The sequence below is a fragment of the Hermetia illucens genome, chromosome 2, assembly GCF_905115235.1.
Source record: "Hermetia illucens chromosome 2, iHerIll2.2.curated.20191125, whole genome shotgun sequence".
NCBI classification, from domain to species: domain Eukaryota; kingdom Metazoa; phylum Arthropoda; class Insecta; order Diptera; family Stratiomyidae; genus Hermetia; species Hermetia illucens.
Window position 1 is genome coordinate 71,722,065 of NC_051850.1, and position 26,133 is coordinate 71,748,197.

The window sequence follows — 26,133 nt, forward strand, 5'->3', positions numbered from 1 at the left end:
ACAGGGTGTCACCGAGGTTGACAAAATGCACTACCTCATAACCAGTGTTCAGGGAAATGCCAACATTCCCATTACCAATGAGGCGTTCAACTCGGCCTGGACAGCTTTGCAGAATAGATATGAGAACAAGCGGCTTCTCATTTCTGCACAGTTGAACCAACTTTTTACGCTTCCAAGAATGGCATCCAGGACCTCGAAAGAATTTAACACTGTCATCAATACAGTGACCGAGGTGCTCAATTCACTTAAGGCGCTAGGATCGCCAGTTCAACATTGGGATCAGCTGCTGGTACATCTCACAGTTCACACTGGGATCTTCAACAGAGTATCCAGCATTAGATCGACTCACTAGTTTTCTAATGTGCCGCGCACGCGCACTAGAAACCATGGAAGGTAGACTGATTCAGAAAGGCAAAGAGAAGACTCAGCCTGAAAGAATCAATACTGGGAAACCACAAACTTCCAAACCATCTCATGTACATGTGGCGCGCTCATCTCATTCGAACTCTGCTCAGTTTGTGAAGTTTAAGCCAACATCTAACCCATCTAATTCATCAGCGAATTATCAATCGAACTGCAATCTTTCTCAGCCAGATGTTGGCCACCAAACGCCGAAACCCGAGGTCAAATCAACGTTGTCATTCAAATCGAACTACTGTTCTTGTTGCGGAGGAAATCATTTTGTAGTAGGATGTCCGAATTTCCAGACATTAGACGCAGATCAACGGTTTCATCTGGTAACATCTCGTGCTCTCTGCATTAACTGTCTCGGTATGCATCAAGTGAAAGATTGCCGCAGTATAAGGCGCTGTAAGATTTGTCATGTGGCACATCATTCAATGCTGCACCACTCCCACTTCTTCAGAAAGCTGTCTCATCAGAACAGTCAACCCGGCTTAGCTAATCCAACAACGTCCAGCAGCCAGGAAAAGGCAACACAAATTTGACCTTGGTGGAGTTCTCATCAATCAGTTCAAACTGATACCTCAGATCTCCAGGATTTAGCGTCATCATCTCGCATCTCAGCATCTTTCAACTCAGTGCGAAAGTCAGAAATCATATCTCGTCCAACGGTTTTGCTGGCAACTGCTCAAGCTCTCATCTTAACATCGTCACGGAATTCTCACCCAGTAAGACTTCTGATCGATCCAGGATCGGAGATCACCCTCATTTCTCAAGAACTCTTTCGCACTCTCAACTACACTGTCTCGAATGTCTACATTCCAATTGTTGGAGTAGGCAGTGTCTCATCTGGAGAAACTGAAGGAGCTGTCACCTTTACATGGTTATCAAGATTCTCAACTGAACAGGCAGAGTTCAACGCACACATTCTCCCGAATCTCACCGTCAAATTGCCATCAGTCGAAATATTCGCAAAGAGTTGGTCTCATCTTCATAATCTGGAACTAGCTGACCCTGATTTCCTCTCACCTGGCAAGATTGACATTATCATCGGTGCAGACTCTTACGCCAAAATCTTAAGATCTGGAGTTAAATCCGGTTCACCAAATCAGCCTACGGCTTTTAACACATGTTTGGATGGACAATTCTTGGTCCAGTCGATGGCTTTTCATCCAGTGCACCTTCCCATACTGGTTTCACAATCTCAAATGAGCAGCTACATGATAACATCTCCAAATTCTGGGAAATTGAGGATGTCTCGTCTCATCGGGAGGATTCCCTCAGCGCCGAAGAAGCAGAATGCGAAGCACATTTTCAGAGCACACATACTCGCGACAGTGCAGGTCGGTATGTGGTGCACTTACCCTTCAAATCGAATGCTCCACAACTCGGACAAACGAAGCATATTGCAGAAAAATCGCTCACCAGGCTCATCAAACGCATTTCTCATCAGCCTGAGTTTTTTAAGTTGTACTCAGATTTTCTAAAAGAATACGAATCGCTGGGCCACATGAGAAAAGATAAGACATCACCTACTGAGAGCTTTTACCTTCCTCACCACGGCGTATTGCGTGAAGATAGTCTCACTACGAAACTGAGGGTCGTGTTCAACGGGTCCTGTAAATCAAGCACAGGAATTTCACTCAACGATACGTTGCATACCGGTCCGAAGCTTCAGGCAGACATTTTCGATGTACTGCTGTATGTAAGGCAGCACAAATTCATCTTTACGACGGACATTACCAAAATGTTCCGTCAAATCGATGTTCATCCAGATGACTGGAAGTTCCAAAGAATGCTTTGGATTGATCATCAATCAAGCACCAGCGAGCCTTCAATGTACGATCTTACAACCGTTACTTACGGTACAAAGCCAGCACCATACTTAGCATGTCGCGTTCTTAAACAAGTTCTCAGCGACGAGGACCACAAGTTCCCATTAGCAATCGAACCTTTTGAAAAAGGTAGCTACGTCGACGACATCACCGAAGGTGCTGATACTCTCTCACGTTTCAACGAAATCGCGTCTCAGGTTGAAGCGCTCTGTCTCACCGGGTGTTTTCCAGTAGCAAAGTGGAAAAGCAATTATCCATCGTTCTGTAAAGTCAACTCATCAAGTCTCAGCAGCAATACAACTCACCAGTTCAATGAGTCTACGTGTAAAATTCTCGGAATGTCCTGGAAATGTTCTCCGGACATTTTGACTTTTACAGGTCAGATATCTCAAACTTCGGCCATCATGAACTCATCATACTGTCAGAAACAGCACAGTTGTTTGATCCTCTTGGATTGATCTCACCAGTCATTGTTCGAGCCAAAATTCTGATGCAGGACTTGCAGGATTGGATGGGATGACCCACTAACTCCTCAGATAACTCATCGTTGGAAGACGTTCAGGAGTGAATTGGTTGATCTCGCAAGCCTCAAAATTCCACGCTGGCTCAATCTCACATCTGACCTCTCACATGTCGAGATACACGGATTTTCGAACGCATCACAAACTGCAATGGTTGCAGCGGTGTATATCAGAGTGTCTCATCGAAATCAGCAATCAAAATTAACTCTTGTTTGTGCAAAAACTCGAGTTGCCCCTCTCAAACGTCTCACAATTCCACGATTAGAATTATCTGCCGCATTACTCCTTGCGAAGCTCATCTCACGCACACAAAAGGCTCTCAACTTGATCAATGTGCCAGTTACCTTGTGGACAGATTCATCGGTCACCCTCGCATGGGTTAACAGTCATCCCACTCGTTGGAAGGAATTCGTTAAGAACCGAGTACGTGACATTCATGAAATCTCACCATGAGCAGTGTGCGAATTCATCTCCACCAAGCAGAATCCAGCTGATTGTGCATCACGGGGTTTAAACCCCTCCCAACTCATCAAGCACTCTCTATGGTGCTCAGGTTCAGATTGGTTCCGATAAAATCATTCATCCAAAAATGCGTCACCTGCACACGTATACGAGGAATACGTGCTCAGCAGTTAATGGGCCAACTTCCTGCGAAACGAGTACAACCCTCATTGGTGTTCGAGCATACAGGAGTTGACTACGCGGGACCAGTGTCTCTCAAATATTATCAAGGACGCGGACCTCAAACCTGCAAGGCCTGGATCGTCGTCTTCATATGTTTCTCAACATCTGCTGTCCACCTCGAGGCTGTCACGGATTATAGCACCGAAGCATTTCTTAAAGCATTTCGCCGCTTCACTAGTCGCCGTGGGATTTGCAAATCACTCAATAGTGATTGCGGTATTAATTTCAAGGGTGCTGACGTCACTCTTCAGCAACTTCTCAACAGCAGTGTTCAAAAATCGCAGCATTTGCGCCAAATTCTCGCAAATGACGGGACCCAGTGGAAGTTCAATCCACCTGGAGCACCACATATGGGTGACAAGTGGGAAGCAGCGGTAAAATCCGTAAAGTACCATCTGCAATGAACGATCGCCGACACGCTTCTCACCTACGAAGACTTCTCGACGTTCCTCGTACAAGTTGAAGCCGTTCTCTACTCACGACCGCTGAGTGCTCTCACTGAAGATCCAGATGATCTCTCTGCCCTCACGCCTGGACACTTCATTAGAGGTGCTCCCCTCAACACCATTCCTGAGCCTACACGACTTTCTCATTTCCAACGGATCCAGCAACGTTTGCAATATTTCTGGGAACGCCGGTCAGCAGAATATCTGCAGTCTCATCAGTCCATTTCTAAATGGAAAACATCGCACCATGACATCAAAGAAGGATCATTAGTTCTCATCTCTGATGAGCGGTATCCTCCATCAAAGTGGCCGCTCGCCAGAGTTATTCAAACGCATCCCGACAAAGATGGTCTCACTCAAGTGGTAACCGTCAAAACTGCAACCTCCACATATACGCGACCAATATCAAAATCCGTACTATTGCCAGTCTCAACCACCGAGGGAGATTCTCATCCACGATCATCAAGTTAAACTTCTCCAACGGGTGGAGAAGGTGGGAGAATGTTCAAATCTCCCGCTTCTCATCTCATCTTATCTCTGCGTTAGCGCCGACTGTGTGTGTAAATTTACAGCGGTTCTCTTTCTACATCTCCGCTTGACGTTTATCATATCACTTTGACGCGCAATTCGCTATTTACTGTTTTCTCGTTTTCGTTTTTCTTTCTTCTCATCCTGCTTTGTGCGGGCAATAAAACTAATCAAAATTAATCTTTGTGTTTTTTTTATATCAGCTCGTTCTCACCCAACCGTGAATTTGGTTGAATGTCGAAAGAAGTCCGGTTCCAATATTTTCTAAGAACGCGTTTTTCAGACATTGTATTTGAAGCGTTCCTCGAACAATCTCAAATCAACGATGAAATGGCATCTCGACTGTGTGTTGATATGTCGCTGCTGCAACTACAATCACTTGTGTATTGTGGTCCAGTTGCGGCTATCAGATTGCACGGTCAGAAGATTCGCTTTCGTGTTATTGGTTTGAGTGACAAAAGGGATCCACCATGGAAAATTCGTCTGGAACGTCGGCGGGACTCACTAAGGCAGGAAATTGCTAGACTGATTTAGATCAGCACTGGCAATGCCAGCTGACGGGTGGGAAATAAAGTGCAGAGGGTTTACCGGAACTATGCCATCCCCTGTGAGACACCCGTTGTTGAAATTCTGGACACACTAAAACAGAAACTTTCTGTCATATGCAGTCGGTTACGACGGTATGGCGAAAGTTATTCCGGACGTGTCCAGAATGCAACATACGCGAGGAACCAGCGGAGCTTTTTCAGATCTCCACCCTTCCTCACTGCGGGGATTACCTACCTTATCCCTAAGAAGGACACGGTGCAGGTCCCCGCAGACACAAGACCGATCACTTGCTTACCCTACAAATTCATCACGTCCATTATTAGTGGAAGGATCAATGCGCACCTCGAGACCAACAACATTCTGTCCGAGGAGCAGAAGGGCTGCCGAGTTGGGTCAAGGGGTTGCAAAGAGCAACTCATTATCGACTCGGTAGTTGTAGGACAAGCAACTAGAGGCCAAAGAAACCTTGAAGAGGTTTCACTTTTCCGGATCGTTGTAGAGACTGCAGAACTGCAAAATGCGCACCTCTTTTATTATGTAATTAAAATTACTATAATAAATTTTATCGCACAGCTTTCTTACAGCATTCTATATAAGGACTTAAATTGAAATTCAATCGATCATTGGTGATTTGTTTAATTATTTCTACATTTACTTTGCACTGAAGGGGTATTTTTTATCTTATTATGGTCTCTATTATTTTTTTTCTAACATTAACTCGACGGTATTACTGCTAAGCGCACACATGGAGATTTTCGATATTTTTCGAAGCTCCACACTACCCCACCCGCAGCCAATACTGGGTTTCAGCGATAAAATTCGACTCCTGGCTCGTCAATTTTAGGTGTGCAGATAGAATCTCATGCGCCGTGCCATTTTCTTCTCCACGAACTCAGCCTTGGGGACAAAAGGCTTTAGCCTGGAAACGATTTTACTTTGGCAACGGTGTCCCGGGCAAGTGCAAAAGCCCAGCGGTGGAAAGCGGTGACTTAGTATTGAGCACAGGATCGCTAGGAAGTCTCAAATTCTCCCCGTATACTAGCTCGGCGGAGTTGGCTGCAAACTCTTCACAATGGGTTGTACGTAGGCCAAGTAGAAGAAAAGATAGGACTTGTGACCACGAAGAGTCATTGCGTGCTATTATAGCGGCCGTCAGCGTCCTATGGCAGCGTTCCAGTATCCCATTGGATTGCGGGTTTTACGCAGTCGTCCGATGTCACTTAAAGCCTAGGAGTTTGTCTAACTACGAGAACAGGGTTGATTCGAACTACATTCTCCTGGTCAGTAATAATTACAGCTGGAACCCTAAAGCGTGGGATCCATTCCCGGCAAAGGATTACGGTGCACGATTGTGCGGAAATGTCGACCAAAGGCATTGCCTCAGGCCACCGGTTGAACCTATAGATGATTCTGAGGCAATATTTAAAGTCAAGCGAATTTCGCAAGGGGCAAATGATGTTGATGTTGATCGTGCGAGAACGTTTCGGAGACCGAGGGATTGAGCTTACTTCTTTTTGTATGTGCTTGGTGACTTTACACCTCTGGCATACTTAAATCATTTAGACGAAGAGGAACATAGGGAAATAATGAAATTAATTAAGCAATTTGAAAATATATTTTTTAAAGAAGGAGATAGGCTCACAAGCACTCCTACCATTCCACACGAGATCAAAATATTAACCGATGGTCAAATAAACTCTAAATTGTGCCGGTACCCTCTACAACATGAAATGGAAGTAAGTTGGCAAATAAAAGTGGTGAAAGAGCAAGGGATTATACGCAAAAGTAATTCCAGATTTGCGTCTCCTCTAATAAGTGTCCCAACCAAACATCGACTACATCCTAGATAAACTGGGCACAGCTCAGTATTTTTCGACAACAGAAGACAAGGGATACCATCAGCTCTTCGTGAAAGGGAAAGACAGGCACAAAACAGCCTTTGTAACGCTTCACGGGTTATATGAGTTTGTACGGATGCTGTTTGACCTAAAGAATGCCCCTGCGACACTCCAAAGGTTAATAAACGACATCCTCAGAGACCATATTAACCGGATCTACGTGGTGTACTTGAACGACGTCCTTATTTTCAGCACGTTATTAAAGGAACATATAAGATCACTAACTGAGATTTTCACAACGTTGCAATCGCATCAGTTAAAAATACAAACTGATAAGTGCAACTTCATGCACAAAGAACCGGTTTGCTTCGCTTCGAGAAAATTAAACTCTCAGGAAGGAAACTACTCCGCTACAGACAAAGAGTTCTTAGCGATCATGTGGTCTGCAAATTATTACCGCCCATACCTGTATGGTAATACATTTACTATTTATACTGATCACCAACCGACTAACTTTCTTCACGCTAAATATAGTAGGACTTATCTCGTCACCAACGATAGTTACTTTAATTGGGAGAATATTCGTTCAATGTCGAGTACCTTAAAGGGAAAGAAAATATGGTGGCAGATTTTTTAAGTAGAACAAAACAAGCTGAACAGGAACATATAAAGTCAAATAGAACTGAAAGCAGGACCAACTCATTTTCAGATCTAGGAATATTATTCAATGCGAAAGGAAAAGACAGTGTTACTCTGCTGGAGAAGAACTTCTAGATCACATTCCTATCAAGGAAAAGATCGTTAGCAAATATAGGACTCAATTTATTCTTACCAATAACAAACCGAAAGAGTTTGAAACTATTCATAAAAAAAGAATTATGTATATAGCGGAACTGCGAGTTTCATAACCGGAAGATGGACGCTTCAGGTACGAAAGGTTTTGTGTATTTTTTATATAAAGACATTTCGAGAGAAGAATCCTCCGAAGAATTTTTGGCCCCTACATGAGGATAGACGATTCCGTAGCCTACATAACGACGAAATCTATGAGCGATACCATGACCGTTCGGTTGTGGATAAAATCCGGCTGAATAGGTTACGGTGGGCGGGTCACTTAATCCGTATGGATGAGGATGATCCAGCCCGGAAAGTCTATAAGGGAAATATCTATGGTAGAAAAAGAAGACGAGGCAGAACCTGCCGAAGATGGAGCGATGGCGTAGGTCAGGACGCCAGACAGCTTTTAGGGATATCGAATTAGGTGGACTTCGGCGCAAAACCGGGATGTCTGGAATTCCTTATTAAGGTAGGCCTAGACCGGATACCGGTTGTTGCGCCGTTGATGATGATTTGAGTGTGCATTTTTCCCATTAGTACGTAGCACGTAATATATGCATATATTATATATATATCACTTTCGGGTGATATTAATATTCATAGTCTTGAATTTGCAAAGAAGCGACAACTTTGATCTATTATGTAACAACTTTGAACTATTATAAACTTTGTTAGTAATAGTGCGATTTGCACCAAGTATATTATGTGAGAACATTCACTTTCGGGTGATATTGACACTCAAAATCAAGAATTTCCAAAGAAGTGGCAACAGTGCGATTTCCACCAACTTGGTAGGATTAAGCTCCATATTATAGCCTATATTGCTACAAAATTTTGTGGTGCTAGGATGAACTTAAGGGGGGTTCTGCAGCCAATTACTGAAAATTGTAGTATAGTTATTAACTTTATTGGAAGGGATATCGGTATGGAAGGTATTTCGGAGGCCTACCCACCATATAGTCGCAGCCTCTTGATTTTTTTCAGATTTTTCGGTTTGGCAGTTTCTGAGAATGGCCCCTTTAAATAAATGATCACTTTCGACCCCCCACACTCCCCACCTTTCCAACAAATTTCAAAACTAAGATCAGTTTGGGAAAGTACTAATCGTGACCTTTCATTTGATGCTCCACACCATTATATTTGGTGAAAAATGTTAGACCGATTGGAAATAATTTTCCAATTAAAGAGGAATCATTAGGTAAACTAAGTAAAGCCCTAGGTTCCTCAATACGGATTAAAGGAAACATCATAGACGGGCCGGGTATGGGTATGGCTGTGGTATATTCAATTGCATATTTGCAAAAAAAATCACTCGAAAGAAAGAACCCGATATTACACAAGGTGACCTTCCTAAAATTCAAAAGAAAATGATATTAGAAACTCTTGACGGAAAACTATAGTAATAATTACTAATGTTTAATATATTGTATTTTGCCTTCAGGGTTCTTTTAATGGAGATTCTAACGTACATTAAGCATACTTCACATCAAATAACCTTAACATATCTACTATTAGTATCAGCATTTATCCAACCAACATTAGCAACAATAGTAGTGCAGCCAATTACGAATAACAATGGGTATACTGTCATTAAAATGGAAACAACTGAAGTAATTCAGGATACTAGACATTAACGAGTTGGGAAACCGGAAGCTCGGCGGTTCAGGTATGAAAGGTTTTGTTTACTACTTCTGTATATTTGAGTGTAGAACTATCCCATTTGTACGTAGCCCGTTATGTATGTGCATTTAGCATGCCAGACTACTCACTTTAGTGTGGTATTGATATTTAGTTGCAGTAAATTTACATGGTAAAGTCAAATTTGAACTACTGTAACTTTGTTAGTAATGGTACGATTTTGATCAAACTTGATATGCTTTATATTGTATCCTATATTATTTCAAACTTTTATAACTCTAGGACAAATTTAAGGGGGATTTTACTCAATTCTCCCAAAAATATGGTAATATATTATTATTAACTTAATTTGGGCAGATATCGATATGGAGAGTATTTTCAGGCCTGAATACCATATAGAAGCAGCTTTATGGTTTTTTTTCAGATTTTTTGGTTGGGTAGTTTCTGAGAATATCTCCGTCAAAGAAATCATCACTTTCCACCCCTGCCACCCCCTGCCTTTCTAACAAATGTCAACACTAAGATCGGCTTCGAAAAGTACTAATCGAGACATTTCATTTGATACCCAACCTGACTTTGGTGAAAAAAAAATGTGCACCCCCCTTTTGCATGTATGGGGACCCTTAATCTCAACATAGAAGGATATCACTCACTGCATGTCTGGGCGTTCACAGTTCCCACCTTCTCACCAAATTTCGTTTCAATTGATTAGGCGTTTCTGAGAAAAGTGCGTGTGACTGACAGATATTGAACCGATTTTAATAAGATTTTGTTTTGCAAACGAAACCTTAAAAACGATCTGGAAATAACAAAATAATTAGAAAACATCCATCCAAAATAATATCGCCAGACCTGCAGAGAAATGGCTCTTTGGCACAATGGATGACGATGATAGGAAAAAAATATCAGTATACATCAAAATTCTAGAAAAAAAAACAGGAATATGCAATTAGTAGTATAAACAAACAGATAGAAACCCAAATAATTGATAGTATTACTAACCTGAAAAATATAGTGGAAATAGACAGCTACAACTAATGAAAAAAGAATTATCCTCCAACAGCTAATATTTGACCAATTATACAGGTTACAAATGTGAAAACAAAAGCTAAACCAAATTATGGACAGTATAGCCCTGGCCAGACATGGCATCGTTCACCCCAGTTTACTCACTATGTAAATGACATACAATACGAAAATGAACTTAAACCAATTGTGAACTTAAAGAAACAAAATACAGGAAATTAAGAACATAGACGATAGTACAATAATATTAAAAAATATGGAAAATCAGAACATGGAACATTTGTGATGATAGAAAGCTCTTACTAAATGAACCACAGGTTGGAAACTATTTAATAACTATAAATAATTGTTCAATTAAAATATTAGACACAGCAATCGGTAACAGTAATATTAAATGCATTGAAAAGTTTTTTTACATGAAAGACAAATTATTAAGATATAGAAAATTTGGATCGCATTAAAATGATAAAATTTTATAGAAACGTTAGTTATGTTTTCGATTCAATCATAATAATCATACTTACCTTTATGGGCATTACTGTGATCATCCTTTTTCCAAAAAAAATTAGAAAAGTAATGAGCTGATATTGTCAATAAAACAGGATAATGAAGATTTTTGGAAATCAGACAAAATCCAGGAGAATTCTCATTGTGTGGGGGGGGGAATGATATTAAGAACTTGCTGAGTCAATTAGGCCGGCATGTGTCGGAAACGTAGCAGACGTACAAAGGTGAGAATGCAATTCTACACTGGCTGGCTGAGGTGCAGACATTGCACCAGCATTAATTTTAAATATAAGGCAACTATTGCATAGCTCTCCTCGAGTATTCCGATTCTTGTTACCTAGCCGCCATAATGTCAATTTGAGAATAATAAATTAATAAATTTTCTTAAAACGTTGTATGAAATGGTTTTAATGTTGTGAACGTGGAAGTTCTTCCTTATTTTACGCGAATACAAATCTTACGCTAGATTTGTATTTGCGTCGATGAGCAATAAAAAATAAGAAAGAACGGATGTAATTCCAATGACTCCTGGCGACTTATGGTTTTTAAGCAGGTAGATTGCACAGACTGTTTCTTCTATGCTTGGTGGTGGCAGTATTTGTCCGTCATCTTTAGTTGGCGGGACCTCATTTCATCAAAATACTCAACCCATCGCTCCAATATGCCCAGTCTGTCTTCCCTCTTTGTCTCGACAGGATGAGCATCCTGCTGACTTGTTGGTAAAACTTCCACGCCTGGTGCGTTTGCTCCCTGTACTTTTCTAGTTCACAGAACTGTTGGTTCTCCCAGGCTTCCTTTCTTTGTCTATGAAGCCGCTTCTCCGTTCAACGGAATTCTTGATAGGTCTCTGCGCGTGTCCACATTCTTCGAGAATGCAACATTACTCAATATGTGGCATTCTTCTGTTCCGTTGCTAGCTTAGATTCATCGTCAAAGCAGCCGTTTCGACTTTTCTTGCGACTGGGGCCAAGTATGTTTGTGGCCGTATCAATGATAACTAAACTAAAGTCCTCAGAGCTACAATGTCTTTAAATAAGATGTCCCTCAGTGAAAAGGAAAACCGCAGAAAATCCAAAGCAGGCCTCCCGTTGATGTGAATCCGTTATGAAAAAATCACGTTCTTCTTTCTATTGTGACAACCCTAGAAATCCGAGAGGCTCAACTTCACAAAGTATGATAACTTAATTGCTCCTTAGCGATCCGAAATAAAATCTGCTTTTGTAGAAATTTAGAGCGTTCGATCCGTCCGGACAATGCATTCAATAATGTGCAATATGTGGCAAAATGTGAGGAAATTGCATGCAATAGAATGCATTATTTGATAATTCGATCAGCTAAATTATTAAAGAGTCAAAAGCAACAGTTAAGTACCTTGGATTGACATTCGATTCGAAGATCAGTTTTTTGAAGGAAATCAAAGCAGCAGCGGATAAAACACAGCTGGAGTTTCAGTCTTAAATCGGCTGATAGCAAAGGTTGGGGGTCGTACTTTTAACAGAATACGTCAGTCCGTTTTGTTTTCTGGTGCGCAAGTCTGCGCTGTATTGAAATAGTCTTGTGTGAGTAAAGAGGCGACGAGTATTGAGGATTGTGTCCGCCCAATGCGCTGTGCCATAACCGCTTGCTGTGGTGGTCGCCGAAGAGACTTCCATTCTCCCTCTTTCCACTGAACATAAAATTATTTACAGGTGCAAAGAAAGGGACCAAAGGGAGGTCGCTTCTGAAGAACAGCAACATTCACTCAGGAAGCAAATAGATTGCACGGTTTATCAGCTTCTTAGGGCAGTGGTTGAACCGATAGCATGGAGATATTGATTATTTCTTCATACAGCTTCTAAGCGGGCATGGATGTTTTCAATGTTACCTGCACAAGATGGACAACGTAAATCACATCTTTTTTCTCATGAAAGTTCGGTTGGAAAACCGTTATCAGAACGACGCTGATAAATGGACCATAAATGGACCCATTATGTATATATATGTTCAGGTTCTTTTTGTGAAGAAGATAGAGCTCGACCGGTGGCCGACCGGATGGCAGATGGTTCTTTAAACTAACAATTCTCTTCCTCCACCGCACTCCCTTCGGTCCAGCCTCCTTGAGGTGAGGTCAGCCTGAAGTCATGTGTAAACGAAGGTATTCAATTGGTGGTTCGACGGCTTACCATTACGGAAGTTCAACAACTTTTTATGTAAACACTTTCTCTTCAGGTATGAGAGGGTTTGTGTATTTCCTTTATAAAAACATTTAAGTCGACATTTGTCCCATTAAAACCTAGCACGTAATGTTTGCACATATTATGTGAGATTATCCACTTTCGCGTGATATTGACCTATTAAAACTTCATATGATGGCAGCCTCTTGATTTTTTACTGATTTTCGGTTGTGGAGTTTCTGAGAATGAGTCCGTTAAAGTAATGGTCAGTTTCGACTCCCCACATTCCCCACCTTTAAAACAAATGTCAAAACCAAGACCGGCTTCGGAAAGTACTAACCAAGCCCTTTTATTTGATATCCCACATGACTATATTTGGTTTGCTTGTATTGGACTTTAATTTGATGTAGAATGATGTAACTCACTGTATACATGAGCGTTTCCAGTTCCCATCTTTTCACCAGATTTAGTGTGAGTCGCTCAAACCGTTTCTGAGAAAAATGCGTGTGACATACCGACAATAAACCGATTTTAATAAGGTACACAAGAATATTGGAGAATATTGGCAAACTGGGAAATAAATCACAGAAAAATATTTTTTTTTTTCTAATTCCAGAGCGCTACTTGCAATAAATAAATAATGTAATAAAAATAAACAATCAAGCTAAAAAATAAAATTTTGAACTTACTTGAAGGTGGACAAAATACAACAACTTGGGTGAAATAAATTTGAAAACTTACTAAAAAATTATTAACACTTAAATAAATATATCCGGTTACGTGAATTTGTACGCTATGTGAACTTAACATTGGTAGCCCCGAAATTAAGGGGGTCATCCCGTGTGTCGGATCCAAGGAACCGAATTTTTTTCTGCATCAATTTTATCTAGATATAGCGATAGATAGATAGATATTCGGAGCTGTTCGGGAATTATAGTGTTAAACATGGAAATTATAGTGTTAAACACTTCGTCCCGCAGTACTCCGTATTGGGCCCACTACTGTGGAACATCATGTACAACGATGTACTTAATCTTCCCCTTCCGGAGGAAGCCACAGTGATGGGTTATGCTGACGACATAGCACTGGTTGTTGTCGCAAAGCATCTCGAAGATGCTGAGCTATACTCAAGCGAGGCAATCAGTGCTGTTAAAAGTTGGCCAGAGAGCTCAGGTCTGACACTGGCGGAGGAAAAAGCAAAAGCGGTCCTCATCACGAAGCGCCGGAAGGGAAACTACGCCTGTATAAGAATCGGGAATCATATCGTCACTTCCAAGTCGACCATCAAATACTTGGGAGCGGTGATAGACAGGAAGCTCCGCTGTAAGCAACTGTAGGTTGCTTATAGCCAGGATGATGGCCTCAATCATGCTCTATGCGACCCCAGTTTGGAGGGAGGCATTGCGGATGTCACTTAACCCTAAGAAACTGAGTGCAGTATACAGGAGGACAGCCTTGAGGGTATGCTCTGCCTTCAGGACTGTCTCACATGATGCAGCATTGACATTAGAATGATGCCGATTGACATCTTGGCAGGTGAGATGGCGAACATATACAATGCGAAGCCAACCTCTTCCTCGTCGCGGGCGAAGAAGACTGAAAGGGAGAGATCCATAAATAGATGGCAAGAGCGGTGGGAACGCTCGGGAAAGGGTCGGTGAACTTACAGGCTCATTCCTGCCATCAAGGAGTGGTTGGAGAGGCGGCACGGTGAGATTAATTATAATCTCACCCAGTTTCTCACGAGGCATGGAGGATATCGCCAATACCTTCACAGGTTTAAATTGGAGACCTCGTCCGACTGTCTAGATTGCAATGGAGTCCCAGAGGACCCAGAGCATGTATTCTTCCACTGTCCTAGATTTGTGGAAGAAAGGAGGAATATAGAGGAGGCTCTAGGAGAGGTACTGGTACCAGAAAATCTGGTGCCGAAAATGCAAGCACATCAAGAAAATTAGGATGCGGTCAACTCCATGATCGCATCTATCCAAACCAAACTGCGAAAGGCAGAGGAGAGGAGAAAAGCACGGTCGCGTGCGCCGCATATAGCAGAAAGATGACAAAGCTAGAATGAGCTGACTCCGCCTCGTGATGTAATACTTTCTGGTGGTTCCGCGGGGCAGGTAGGGAGTCGGGGGTGGTTTTAGTGGGTAAAAATCCCACACGCTAGTGTGTCCAGAGCAGTGCCTTTTGATTTCCACCTCCTGAAAAAAAAGACGGACAGACGGGCAGACGGACAGACGGACAGGCGGACAAGCAAACAGACGGACAGACAGACAAACATTAAACCGATTTCAATAAGGTTTTGTTTTGCAAACAAAACCTTAAAAAACGGAACGAATCTCACCGCAAGTAATCTTCACAGGCGTGATTAATTATCGAGGGCTGCGCTGCTGAGTATCTACTGAACCTAATAACTTGGACATCTACGGCAGCTACTGGGGAAATTTTATAATTACATCGTTGGGTGTGCTTCGTGTGGGGGAATGTTTACGAGAATCGTCTAATGGCCAACGAGAACTCACTCTTGCGCTTCCTTCAACTTCCATGGGGTTTCGTGAAGATCAAATCATGATTCAAATAGGATAGCGCAGCCAAGTAAAGGCTTAAAGAATCCTTGATCATCATCATAATAACAATAGATTGGTAATATCTGTTAAGTCATTTTCAGCAAGCAGGCACTTTTGTAATTTAATCGTGCCTGCAAGTTAAAATGAAACAATGGTAATGCAGACCATGGTCGCGTAAAATGCGCATATACCACGAAGTTTGTATGCACTTTTGTTATGTAATCGTGTATGCAACCGCAAGTGCAATAAACCAATCTAAATAATGTTCAGGCCAACCATAGTCAATAAGTTTTTGAATAACGTGGAAAAGAAAAAGTTGAAGTGTTTTCTATATTCAGACGTGAGAATTTGGAAGTGATTTGGATCTATGGAGCCGAGGAAGTGTAGGTGAGGGGGTTAGGGTTAAAGATTTTTCATATTCCAGGACAGAAGGGAATACCAGCCTGCAGAGCTTAGAGATTACATATAATCTCAGAAGATTACTACGTGCAACATATCAGGAGGCAAAGTTGGAAACATCCCGGGAATTCGAGAATACAATGTGCCCAAAAGGCAAAGTGAAAGGATCTAGAGAATTCGGAAGTGGACGGCAACCTTTTCTCAGTCTACATATTCTATAGCATTTTTGACAATTTATTTAATACCATATTCATGAGGGACTAAAAAAACTATTATTAAATTGTTAGAATGCAACTGAGAAAGCATAGACGCTTGAAAGATGTTGAAAATTCGTTATTTATTTATAACAAAATGATTTCAAAAATAATCAGTTTCATATTCTGTATCTTCTAAATTTTTCCCGAATGTCGGTATCACAATAAACTGCACAATCGGAAATGCTATTATGAAGGGTTTTATATTCAATAGGAATATTCTTACAAACTAGAAATTCCCTTATCAAGAAATTTTAGAATTTCAATGAAGTAAAGTTTATTAATCAAGCATTTCTGACATTATATAACATTCTACTGCTATATTTCGTAACATTCCGTTAATAGTTTCTGCAAGTGTCTTGTTTAGCTGAAAATTTCCTAAAAGATAAGAACTATTTTTTTTTATTAGGAAATTTCTGAGAATGGCACCGTGAAATAGTCTAGTTTCCACACTTTCTCCCTTTACAACTATGGCCGGAAATTACGCATTACTCAACATTATAAAATTAGGGTGCGAGGAAATTTAAGGTGGTAGTACAGTGTCACAATTAAAAGTTTTTTACATCAATTTGGAAAGTCCAACTTATTAAAAATGTACATGTTAAAATCTCAGATTGAAATTCAAAACATTTCAAAGAATGGAACGCGCTGCAGTAGGTATAGAAATTGAAATTAGCCGACAGCAGCTACTTGACTCGTCCTTTTAATATAATATCCTCGATCCTATATTGTCACAGTCACTTGACTAAGGTAAAAATATGTACTATTAGAAAATAAGAAATCGGCACAGTGTAGAAATCACGTTTTAAAAGTTTTGGAGAAGTACTCACCAAGCTGTTTATTTAGCTGAAATTTGAATCCTTTATTCTGCATACCTGATTTTTCTGCTAAATAATTTTTTTAACAATTTAGCAAGCAAATACAACAATGTTAAATTTTTTTTCGCAAATCCGCTGCTTTATTAAAACTTTGCTCAGAATAAAACCTTATTGAAATGTGTTCACTACCTATCTGTTTATCTGCCTGTCTCTCTATCTGTTTTCTGTCTGCCTCTGTGTATGTCTGTCTGTCGTACGCATTTTGATCAGAAACGGTTAAATCTGTTGTCACAAAATTTGGTAGGAAGGTTGGAACTGAGAACCCCCCAATGCGATAAATTACATTTTTCCACGCTGACCTTAAAGCGAATCCCCTACACGTAAAAGAGGGGTGCAAAATTCGTTTTCATCGAATATATTCATGTGGCGATCAAATGAAAGGTCACAATTAGTACTTTTCGAAGCAAATGCTAGTTTTGACATTGGTTGCATTAGGGAGAAGTTGATTGATTAATGCAAAATTAAGTAACACGCTTCAAAGCCCTGATCCAATTGGATGTGGAGGCGATGATTATTATTAATAACGATCTGAGGTCTGTCGTTCCTTTGACCTTACGAAATTGCACTGAAAGCCTTTGGACTTGGTGAGGAAGTAACCGAGAAAAGAAAGACGAGTCCAATTTTGCTTGTATTTAAGAGATTACTACTTTTTGAAACAGAGCAGTAATTTGCCTACCTTTGTCAACAAAATAACACTAGAAGTATTCCGATGTTGTGTTTTATTGAAAATTAAAAACGAACGAATTGAAATATAATTTAAAACCCAGCTATTTTTTGGGAACATCTCATAATATTGTGCATTTTATGTATTCATTTATTTTATTATTATTAATTAATTATATTTCATAAAGACGTTATTGTTGCCTTTAAATGGGAACAATAACAGAAAACAGTTACATGTTTACAATCTGCGCTTTATATAGGAGGTGCGGCATATATGTAGAGAAATGGAGTATATGCATTTATAGTTCAGAGAACATTTAAGATCACGTTCTTAAACTTGGCTAACTCTTCGTGAGATCAGAATATATATAGATCTATATCAATACATAATAGTATTTAAAATTGTTTTTTGTACAATTTCATGATCGTTGAACATACCTTTACTGGTTCCGTCTGGTCCTCGAAGAATTGTACATTCTTCAATAGCGCCGAATGGGTTAAATAACTGCCTTACATCGTCTTCCGTCTGCTGCTTGCTAAGCATACCAACAAATAGCTTCCGATCTTCCCACAGAAGAAATGTTTCCAATATTTCGTCAACGAAACATAAGCATGAAAAGAAATACAAATTATGAAGTTGCATTTTTTCTTTACAGAATGAAAATCGATGGTCGCAGGTAATTCCTACAACTATATAGTTTCTGTTGTTTATGACGTTGTGTATTAGTGACGAATGCATTTTATAATGACATGATATAGCGGAAAAAATAATTAAAATGATAATAAAAAACAATATCTTATTTTGGAATATTCTTGATTTTCCAAAACTAAATATATGTCCGAATTAGACATTCCTTCATACTTCAGCTACTGGCTGACGAATGTATAAACCATTTTGCGGACGATTTTAGTTATAGTTTACGGCACAATAGTAAATACAGCGAAATCCCCGCGTGTTTTGTAAACAATTTGAATGGAAGAGGATAACGAATCTATTTTATATTGCATTATATTTTAGTTTTCAAACTTGTTGATTCTGAGAGAGCGATTCATCAACTATGTACCGCAGAGCAAGCTGACATCACACCGTAGAAGGCATTGTAAACCATCAATATTGCACTATTGAACCAACAACAACAGCTGACATTTTTTTACATTGTTATTTGTATTATTGAAAAATTTAAACGGTGACGGAGACGGGAGACGGCACAGGGCCGTTTTCTTCTTCGTCGCTTTTTCACTTCTTTGGTTCACGAACTCCGCTCGCTTCCACTGACAATGCTCTCGGTAACCCCTGCGGCCGTATGGATACCGCCGTTTTGGCGTAGGAGCCCGGCAGCAAAGTTCCTCCAGCTCGAGGATGTACGGATTCGGGGTCTCTGGATACGTTAACCTTCATCGTGGACAAAATGCATAAGACCCACATGCGACCCATAGTTGGTGAGGTGTCGCCTGTCAACTCAAGTCAGGTTCAGGTTCAGCTGCAGCCATTATTAACAGCTACCGTCTATGAGTTAGCAGAGGCCGTCGGTGCTTTGCGTTCGGGAGGTAGGAATAGATGAAGGTCTAGATCCATTTCTCGAAATGGGTGATCGGGAGCTTCAGTAAGTACCGGGACATGCTAGTGTCATCGTAGGTTCGAGAAAAAACAGAGAAATGTACCAGTCCCTGCAATTTCGCACCGAAAAAACCAGACTTGGCGGGAGTTTTGGCGAGTGCGAGTTTAAAACTTCGACAAACGTTTTCTTGGCGCTTCACAATCGCGAACATCAGCACACCCATCTTTCCTGTTCCACTATGGATTGCTCCCTTATGTTATCAAGAAAAATCTCATCCTGTTCACCGAGCAGACCGTTCACATTATTCACGGACCATAAGCCGCTCAATTTTACTTTAAAACAAAAGCCCAACAAAGCGTCCCCTCGCCAACTTCCGTACTTGAGTGTTATCAGTCAGTTCACTTTCGACATTGAACACGTGTCTGGAGAAGATAACGTGGTTGCTGACGCTTTGTGACATATTGCAGAGGTTAAGATCACCACCACCGTCGATTTTCCTGCAACCGCCGACGCGTAGAAGGACGACGCAGTTCTTCTGAGATTGAGGACCAACTCCAAAGCCACTTTTATTGACTTTCGTATCTTCGGCCTAATATCTAGTATATACTGCGTCACCTCAGACAACGAATCAAGGTCATATATTCCGGCCGATTTCCGCAAGGTAGTGTTTCACGCCGTTCTCGATCTGGTGCACCCAGGCATACGGAGAACGAGTTTGTTAGTGACCGCAAAGTATTTCTGGCTCTTCATGAACAAGGACATTAATCCTTGGGTCAGACAGTGCGTCGCTTGCCAGAAGTGCAAAATTACAAATCATGTGAAGAAAGAGGTCCCGCGGTCAACCATGCGTTTCCACATAATCGACCTCGACATAATTAGCCGCGTGGTGTCAGGTATTGCCTCACAATCTTTGATAGGTTCACGCGGTGGTCTCCGGCAATACCCTTGAAAGACATTACTGCACCATTTTATGGAAAAGACTAAAATTGGGCGGCATTAAAGCTGAGGAGTTTGGCTTTAAACGCCACCGGGCAACCGGATACTCGAAAGGTGGCACCGGACACTGAAGGCCGCTATAATGACCCAAGGCGACCCTTCTTGGTCGCAGGTCCTGCCACTCGTTTTACTTGGCATCCGGACATTCAATCGAGAAGAATTTGCTGCAAGTCCCACGGAACTGGTTTCTAGGAGAACCTGAGGCACCTAGGTCGACATTCAACCCGTCTGTTGCGTCTGCCCAAGGACACAATTCCAAAGCTGAAGCCTCCGCCTCGTTTCGATTTGCGGTCCAGTTGAGGGAGCCGTGTATCTGGTTCCTCGCTGAAACCCCCCCCCCCCGCCCTTGGTTTCAGCTGAGTATGGAATGTTGTGACGTAGCGAACGACTTGCGTCTCACATGAACGTAAATGCGAATCGCGTTAGCCATGACATCGGAAACAGTTTTTGACAGCGAAAATGATTTTTTGGTTTCAGTTAGAGTTCGAGATAAGACAAGCCAGAGGAGGGAGCTCACTCCTTTCAATTTAATTTAGTAATTTAATAAAGTTAAATAATTCAAGATAATGTGTTAAGAAAATAAATAAAAATAATTAATATTATAAATAATAAAATTTAACTATGCCTTAGCCGGTACCAAATCCGGTTGGATAGCTTCAGCTTGAATGGCTGACTAGGTGAGGAAGCTGTAGGAACTTTGCAGTCTTGTAGGTTACTCACTGAGGAAGCTATCAGCACACCTGGCAGTTAGGGATAAAATGCACTACCAAAAATGAGAAGAAGGAGAATTTTAAGGTCCGGTACGGAGAACCGGCGGGAGTCGTCTGACTTTATGACTGGGTCGGGCTCCCGTAATGAGAAGCACGGCGTCGAAACCGCTGGTCGTAGGACGACTCGATGTCTAGGCGCCACGACGGCCAGGAGCGTTGCTCCGCTTGCTGCAGCTTTACCGCCATATTCTGTGGCGACCACTTCGGCAGGTTGGCGTAGGTAGCGGATGCAGTAGACTGAAGAAATGAACTTCTCTATCATCAGCTCCTACTGCGTAATAATGGCGGGGACGAGAACAACATCTTACTGCCCTTGTTGCACCAGAGATTCATCGAGTGTTCCCCGCAATTCGCGTACGTGACTGTGCAGGGAGTCACAGATCAGTACCGCTTTATTACCCGCAGCGATATAATCCCGGCCACCATCAAGGAGCGTGTTCAACTTGAGGTCATCGGGGAAACTGGTTACTAAGAGTCGATGGGGGCGGAGGCGGCAGCATCAACAATACCACGCCGCACTGCAGGCAACAGGTCCAGTACTCGCCGAAGCACTCTCCTCCACCGTCCAGCTGAGGTTTCCACTGAGGTTCGGGACGAATTCCAAAGACCGCGCATAGAATTCTGATACTGATATGTCACCGCCGCAACTACAATCACTTGTGTATTGTGTTGCAGTTGCGGATGTCAAATTGCACGGTCAGAAGATTCGCTTTCGCGTTATTGGTTTAAGTGACCGGAGAGATCCACCATAAAAAATTCGTCCGGAACTTCGAAGTGACTCACTAAGCCATTGCTAGATTGATTCAGATCAGCTCTGGCAATGTTAGCAGATATATGAAAAATAAAGTGTACAGGGTTTACAGAAACTATGCCACCCACAGTGAAACACCCGTAGTTAAAATTCTGGACACACTAAAGCAGAATCTTTCTGTCGTATGCAACCGACTGGTATGGCGAAAGTCACTCCAGACGTGTCCAGAATGCAACATACAACATACATGCAACGCGGATCTAGCGGAGCTTTTTCAGATCTTTCAACGAATCCCCACAGAGTGTCCAGACAGTACAGTTTTGAATAACGTAGAGGAAAAAATACTGGGGTGGACTTTGTAGCTTACCCACCCAGCATGCTGAGTGGATCACCGCCGAAGGTACCCGCCATGCCAATACGCCTGACATGAATTTTGCGGATGTTACCGAAGAGGATGTTCGAAGAGCCATAAACAGCTTGAAGAGATGGAAGGGCCGAAGTCTGGATTTGGTGCAGAACTTCTGGTACAAAAAGTTCACCAGTATACTTGGTCGGTTGGCACACAGCATAAATCAGGTTATTAGTCGGCCAGAGAAACTGGCATCCTTCCTCACTGTGGGGATTACCTACCTTATCCCTAAGAAGGGCACGGTGCAGGGTCCCGAAGACACAAGACATTCATCAGAGGATGTCAGTACCTCAGAGCCTATTCATATACGGAGGGACATCTTCCAAGGGGATTCGCGACCTCCACATCCAAGCTATGACCGAGACAAACTTCTACAAGTACCTAGGAATTCTGCACGGAACTCATGCTCGAGTTGGTGATCTGAAGGGTGCTTTGCTGTCCCAATTCCTGCGACGTGTAAAGCTGACGTCTATCACATCTCTCGGGGAGGAATAAGCGCATTGAATGTATTTGCTATCCCTTCACTGGCGTATGCATTCGGAATATTGCCGTGGACGAAGACCGATTTGGAAAACGTCCAGCGGCGGAAACGGACAACTATGGCCAAATTCGGGAATACATCATCCAAACACTGCCATGGAGCTGGTAAACCTACCTCGCGACATCGGAGGCAGGGGCGTGGTTGACGTGGCGTTACAACGCCATCCCCAAGTTGATCGCTACGCAGGTAGATTGTGGACCGACCTCACTTAACTTGAAAGTCGATCTTTCAATCCTCTGAGTGGGGTGAAGTCGGACCAAGAGCGGATCGATCAATGGAGGTCGAAGGCAATGCACGGTAAACACGTGGCTTGTCTTTGGCAGCCATTTGTCGATTTGCATTTGTCGAACAGATGGTTGTGTGCCGGGAAGCTCTTTGCTGAAACAAAGGGATTCATGTGTGCCATTCAAGACGACGTGGTCATCAACCGAGCTTATAAAAAGCTTATCATGAAAGAACGGATCTAGAACGACCAGTGCAGAATGTATAGTTCGGCGTTAGAGACGTTGGACCATCAAATTTCTGGCTGTATTGTTATGGCACCGGTGCAATACACTACCAGGCATAATGCTGTATGTAAGGTGATCCATTAAAACTTTGCATACAAGCATGGGCTGATCACGGGAACATGTCCGGTCGGTTTACCGACATGGGCCGGAAGCAGTACTTGATAGTGTTCAAATTACAGTCCGACCCGGTTGCTTTCCCATACCATGAAGATTTTTGAAAGCATTCTTGACAACCGTATTCGCAAAATCTTTCAAATAACACTACGACAACACTTAGTGCCAGAAAAACTGGTGTGGTAGGTTCAAATCCTCTACCACGTTCCGAAAAGTAAAGTTCGAAGGGTGGCGGGTGTATCAAAATCGCTTCGTGTCTCTGTTGGTGTTCATTAGGGGGGTCACCCCGTGCGAACGCCGTTTTTTTTTGCCTTCTTTTAGAAATTTTTTGTGAAGAACTGGATAAAGATACAAATACGAATTTTTCATTTTGAGCGTGCATAGTATTTTTTCCAGCACGATAGCATAGTTGATTATTGAAATACAGGGCAATTTATGCACGCTAGAGGTCGCTGTGATCATCTTAAAGAAAAAAGTAAGCGGCATTTTAACGTACGAGCTTAACTACAGTCCTCAAACTAAGATTATTAAAAAATATTCAAATATTTGGTGCCGTGTTAAACTCAATGAATAAAAAAAAACTACTGAACGAATCGCAATTATCCTAGTTTGCGGACCGTAGAAATATGTTCTGAATAAATGATCGCCTTATGCAACACAATCTAAATAAAACTGAATTTTTAAGGATAGACCCCCTTAAAGCAGGCACCAGCCCAGAACTGAGTGTTTTGAATATCACGGCTCAATCCTATCCTGGATGAAGTGGCGTTCCACAACTAGTGTTCTTTGTGATCGACATATCTACAAAAGTCTGAAATCTAACATTTACAGCAATGTCGTCCGTCCATTCGCTCTCTAGTGTTGGCCGGCTATAAAAGACAGTAAACGGCATCTTGCGGTAATAATAATAATAATAATTAGTTGACAAGGCGGGTCGCTCCCCGTATATAATTGATGTTGCTAGCCCCCATAATAGCAACATTGAACGGGAATACGTGGAGAAGAAGGTGAAAGCCATTGGCTCGGGAAATCAAAAAAATTTGGCATCTCGAGCGGGTGGTTGTAGTTCCCATAATATTGTCAACTACGGGTATTGTACCTAAATCCCTCACGGCTTCCTTTGATGTCCTGGGACTTTCGCACAGTCTGGTTCAAACTATGCAGAAGTACACCATTCTGCATACGTACTCGGTGTTGCGGGGAGTACTCGACGGATTCTCCCATTAACTCCCATTAACTGGACCAGAGCCTTGAAGTGTGTTAGAGCACTTTGTTCAAGACCGTAACGGCACACTACAAGACTACATTACCCTGGAGGAGGCAATGTGGTCAGCATTGCGGTCGGCAGAAGTTATTACCCTGATTTGACTCAGGTACTCATTCGCAGCTGAGTCGACTGGCATTCGATATCACGATATAAATCCCACTGCCAACAGTGAGATTTGAACCGCGACCTTCAGTATGACAACCTGGTGCTCTAACCACTCAGCTATCGGGACACTTGCGGTAATGGAGATGAAAGTGTTGCGTTGGACTAGTGGCGTGACACGAAATGACTAGATCCGCGATCGATATGAAGTTACACCGATCGTAGGAAAATTGCACGAGAGACGTCTTCGACAGTATGGTCACGGAATTCGCGCTAATGAGAATTCACCTGCCAAGATTGGTCTGAAAAAGTCGATTGTGAGCGACCAAAAGGCCGACCGAAATAACGGTGGCTTGATACGCTGGATGGGGATTTGAAAGCCTTGCAATTGCATCCAGGTTAGGCTATTGATAGAACCAAATGGCAAAACCCATCACGAAGAGCCGACCCCGCTTGTAAACGGGCAAAGGCTGAAGGCAAAGAAGGGAACCCCCCTAAGTTCCACATAGAATGATATAATTCACTACATGCAAGGGCGTTCCTCCACACCAAATTTGGTGTCAATTTTTGACCAAAACCTTTCAAATGGAAATGGTTCGTCTACGTATTCGCTCGTGATCGATGGACTCACAAACCGTTCCACCGATCGGCAGGAAAATTGGTATATGTATGTGCTTTTTTTAACGGAGAAGATTTTTAGGCTAAATTACATTGGTCCCATCCACGTTTCTGTAACTCGCCATTACCTGGCGCTACGAGAGAGCAGCCTCTACACTATTCCTTCGATCGCCATGGAAATGGGGTAATTGCATTTTCAATCCCTCCTTCGTAGGAGGGCGAAGTTTATGCAAGGGGATAGGGGCTGTCCGCCCTTCAAATTCGGTTTTTGTGATGTTGTCATGGTAGTGTTTTGATTTTCATGCCGCTTTAAGAAGAAACAATGGAGAGGTGTACAGGAGGAAGAGGGGGATCCCTCTCTCTAACTCCGTTAAAAATTATCACGCCCACCTTGCGTAAAAAGTTATAGCTAACCAAATTGGGATCCTTTGCGTGCCAAAACGGTAGGGTTTAACTTTGAGCACCCATCTCCCAAGTGGAAAGGAGAGTATGCATACAGAAAAAGGAAATCTTCTCTCTCAAAGCCCGTTGAAAAATCGCAGCGATTGCCCTCCTTAAAAAGTAATGGGGGTATTTTGACAACATCATAGCGCAGTTTGATTTGTCTGTGGGACACCCGGAAAAGGAGGGAATACAGAGAGCGCCCAGGAAGAAGACGAAGATTCCCACTTTTTAACATCGTCGGAGACTTGTCGTGGTCTTCCCCGTTATATGGTAGTATCCCAACAAGGGGCTCTTTTCGTAACATTAATAAGATTATTGGGGAGGC

General features: G+C 42.1%; 1 protein-coding gene across 16 annotated transcripts in view; it reads right to left on the reverse strand.

Annotated features, from left to right (window-relative positions):
• The window catches only part of LOC119648834 (CUGBP Elav-like family member 4), a 666,752-nt gene that overhangs the window by 463,452 nt on the left and 177,167 nt on the right, over positions 1 to 26,133 (reverse strand). For 15 of the 16 annotated variants that reach the window (XR_005249062.1, XM_038050698.1, XM_038050701.1 and 12 more), the window contains one exon: positions 18,167 to 18,292. The exons of the other annotated variant lie outside the window; for it this stretch is intronic. Coding sequence is in view for 14 of the 15 variants with exons in the window: in XM_038050698.1 (XP_037906626.1) it covers positions 18,167 to 18,292 (126 nt within the window). In the remaining variant the exon portion in view is untranslated. The remainder of the gene's footprint in view (positions 1 to 18,166; positions 18,293 to 26,133) is intronic. 16 annotated transcript variants of the gene reach the window in all.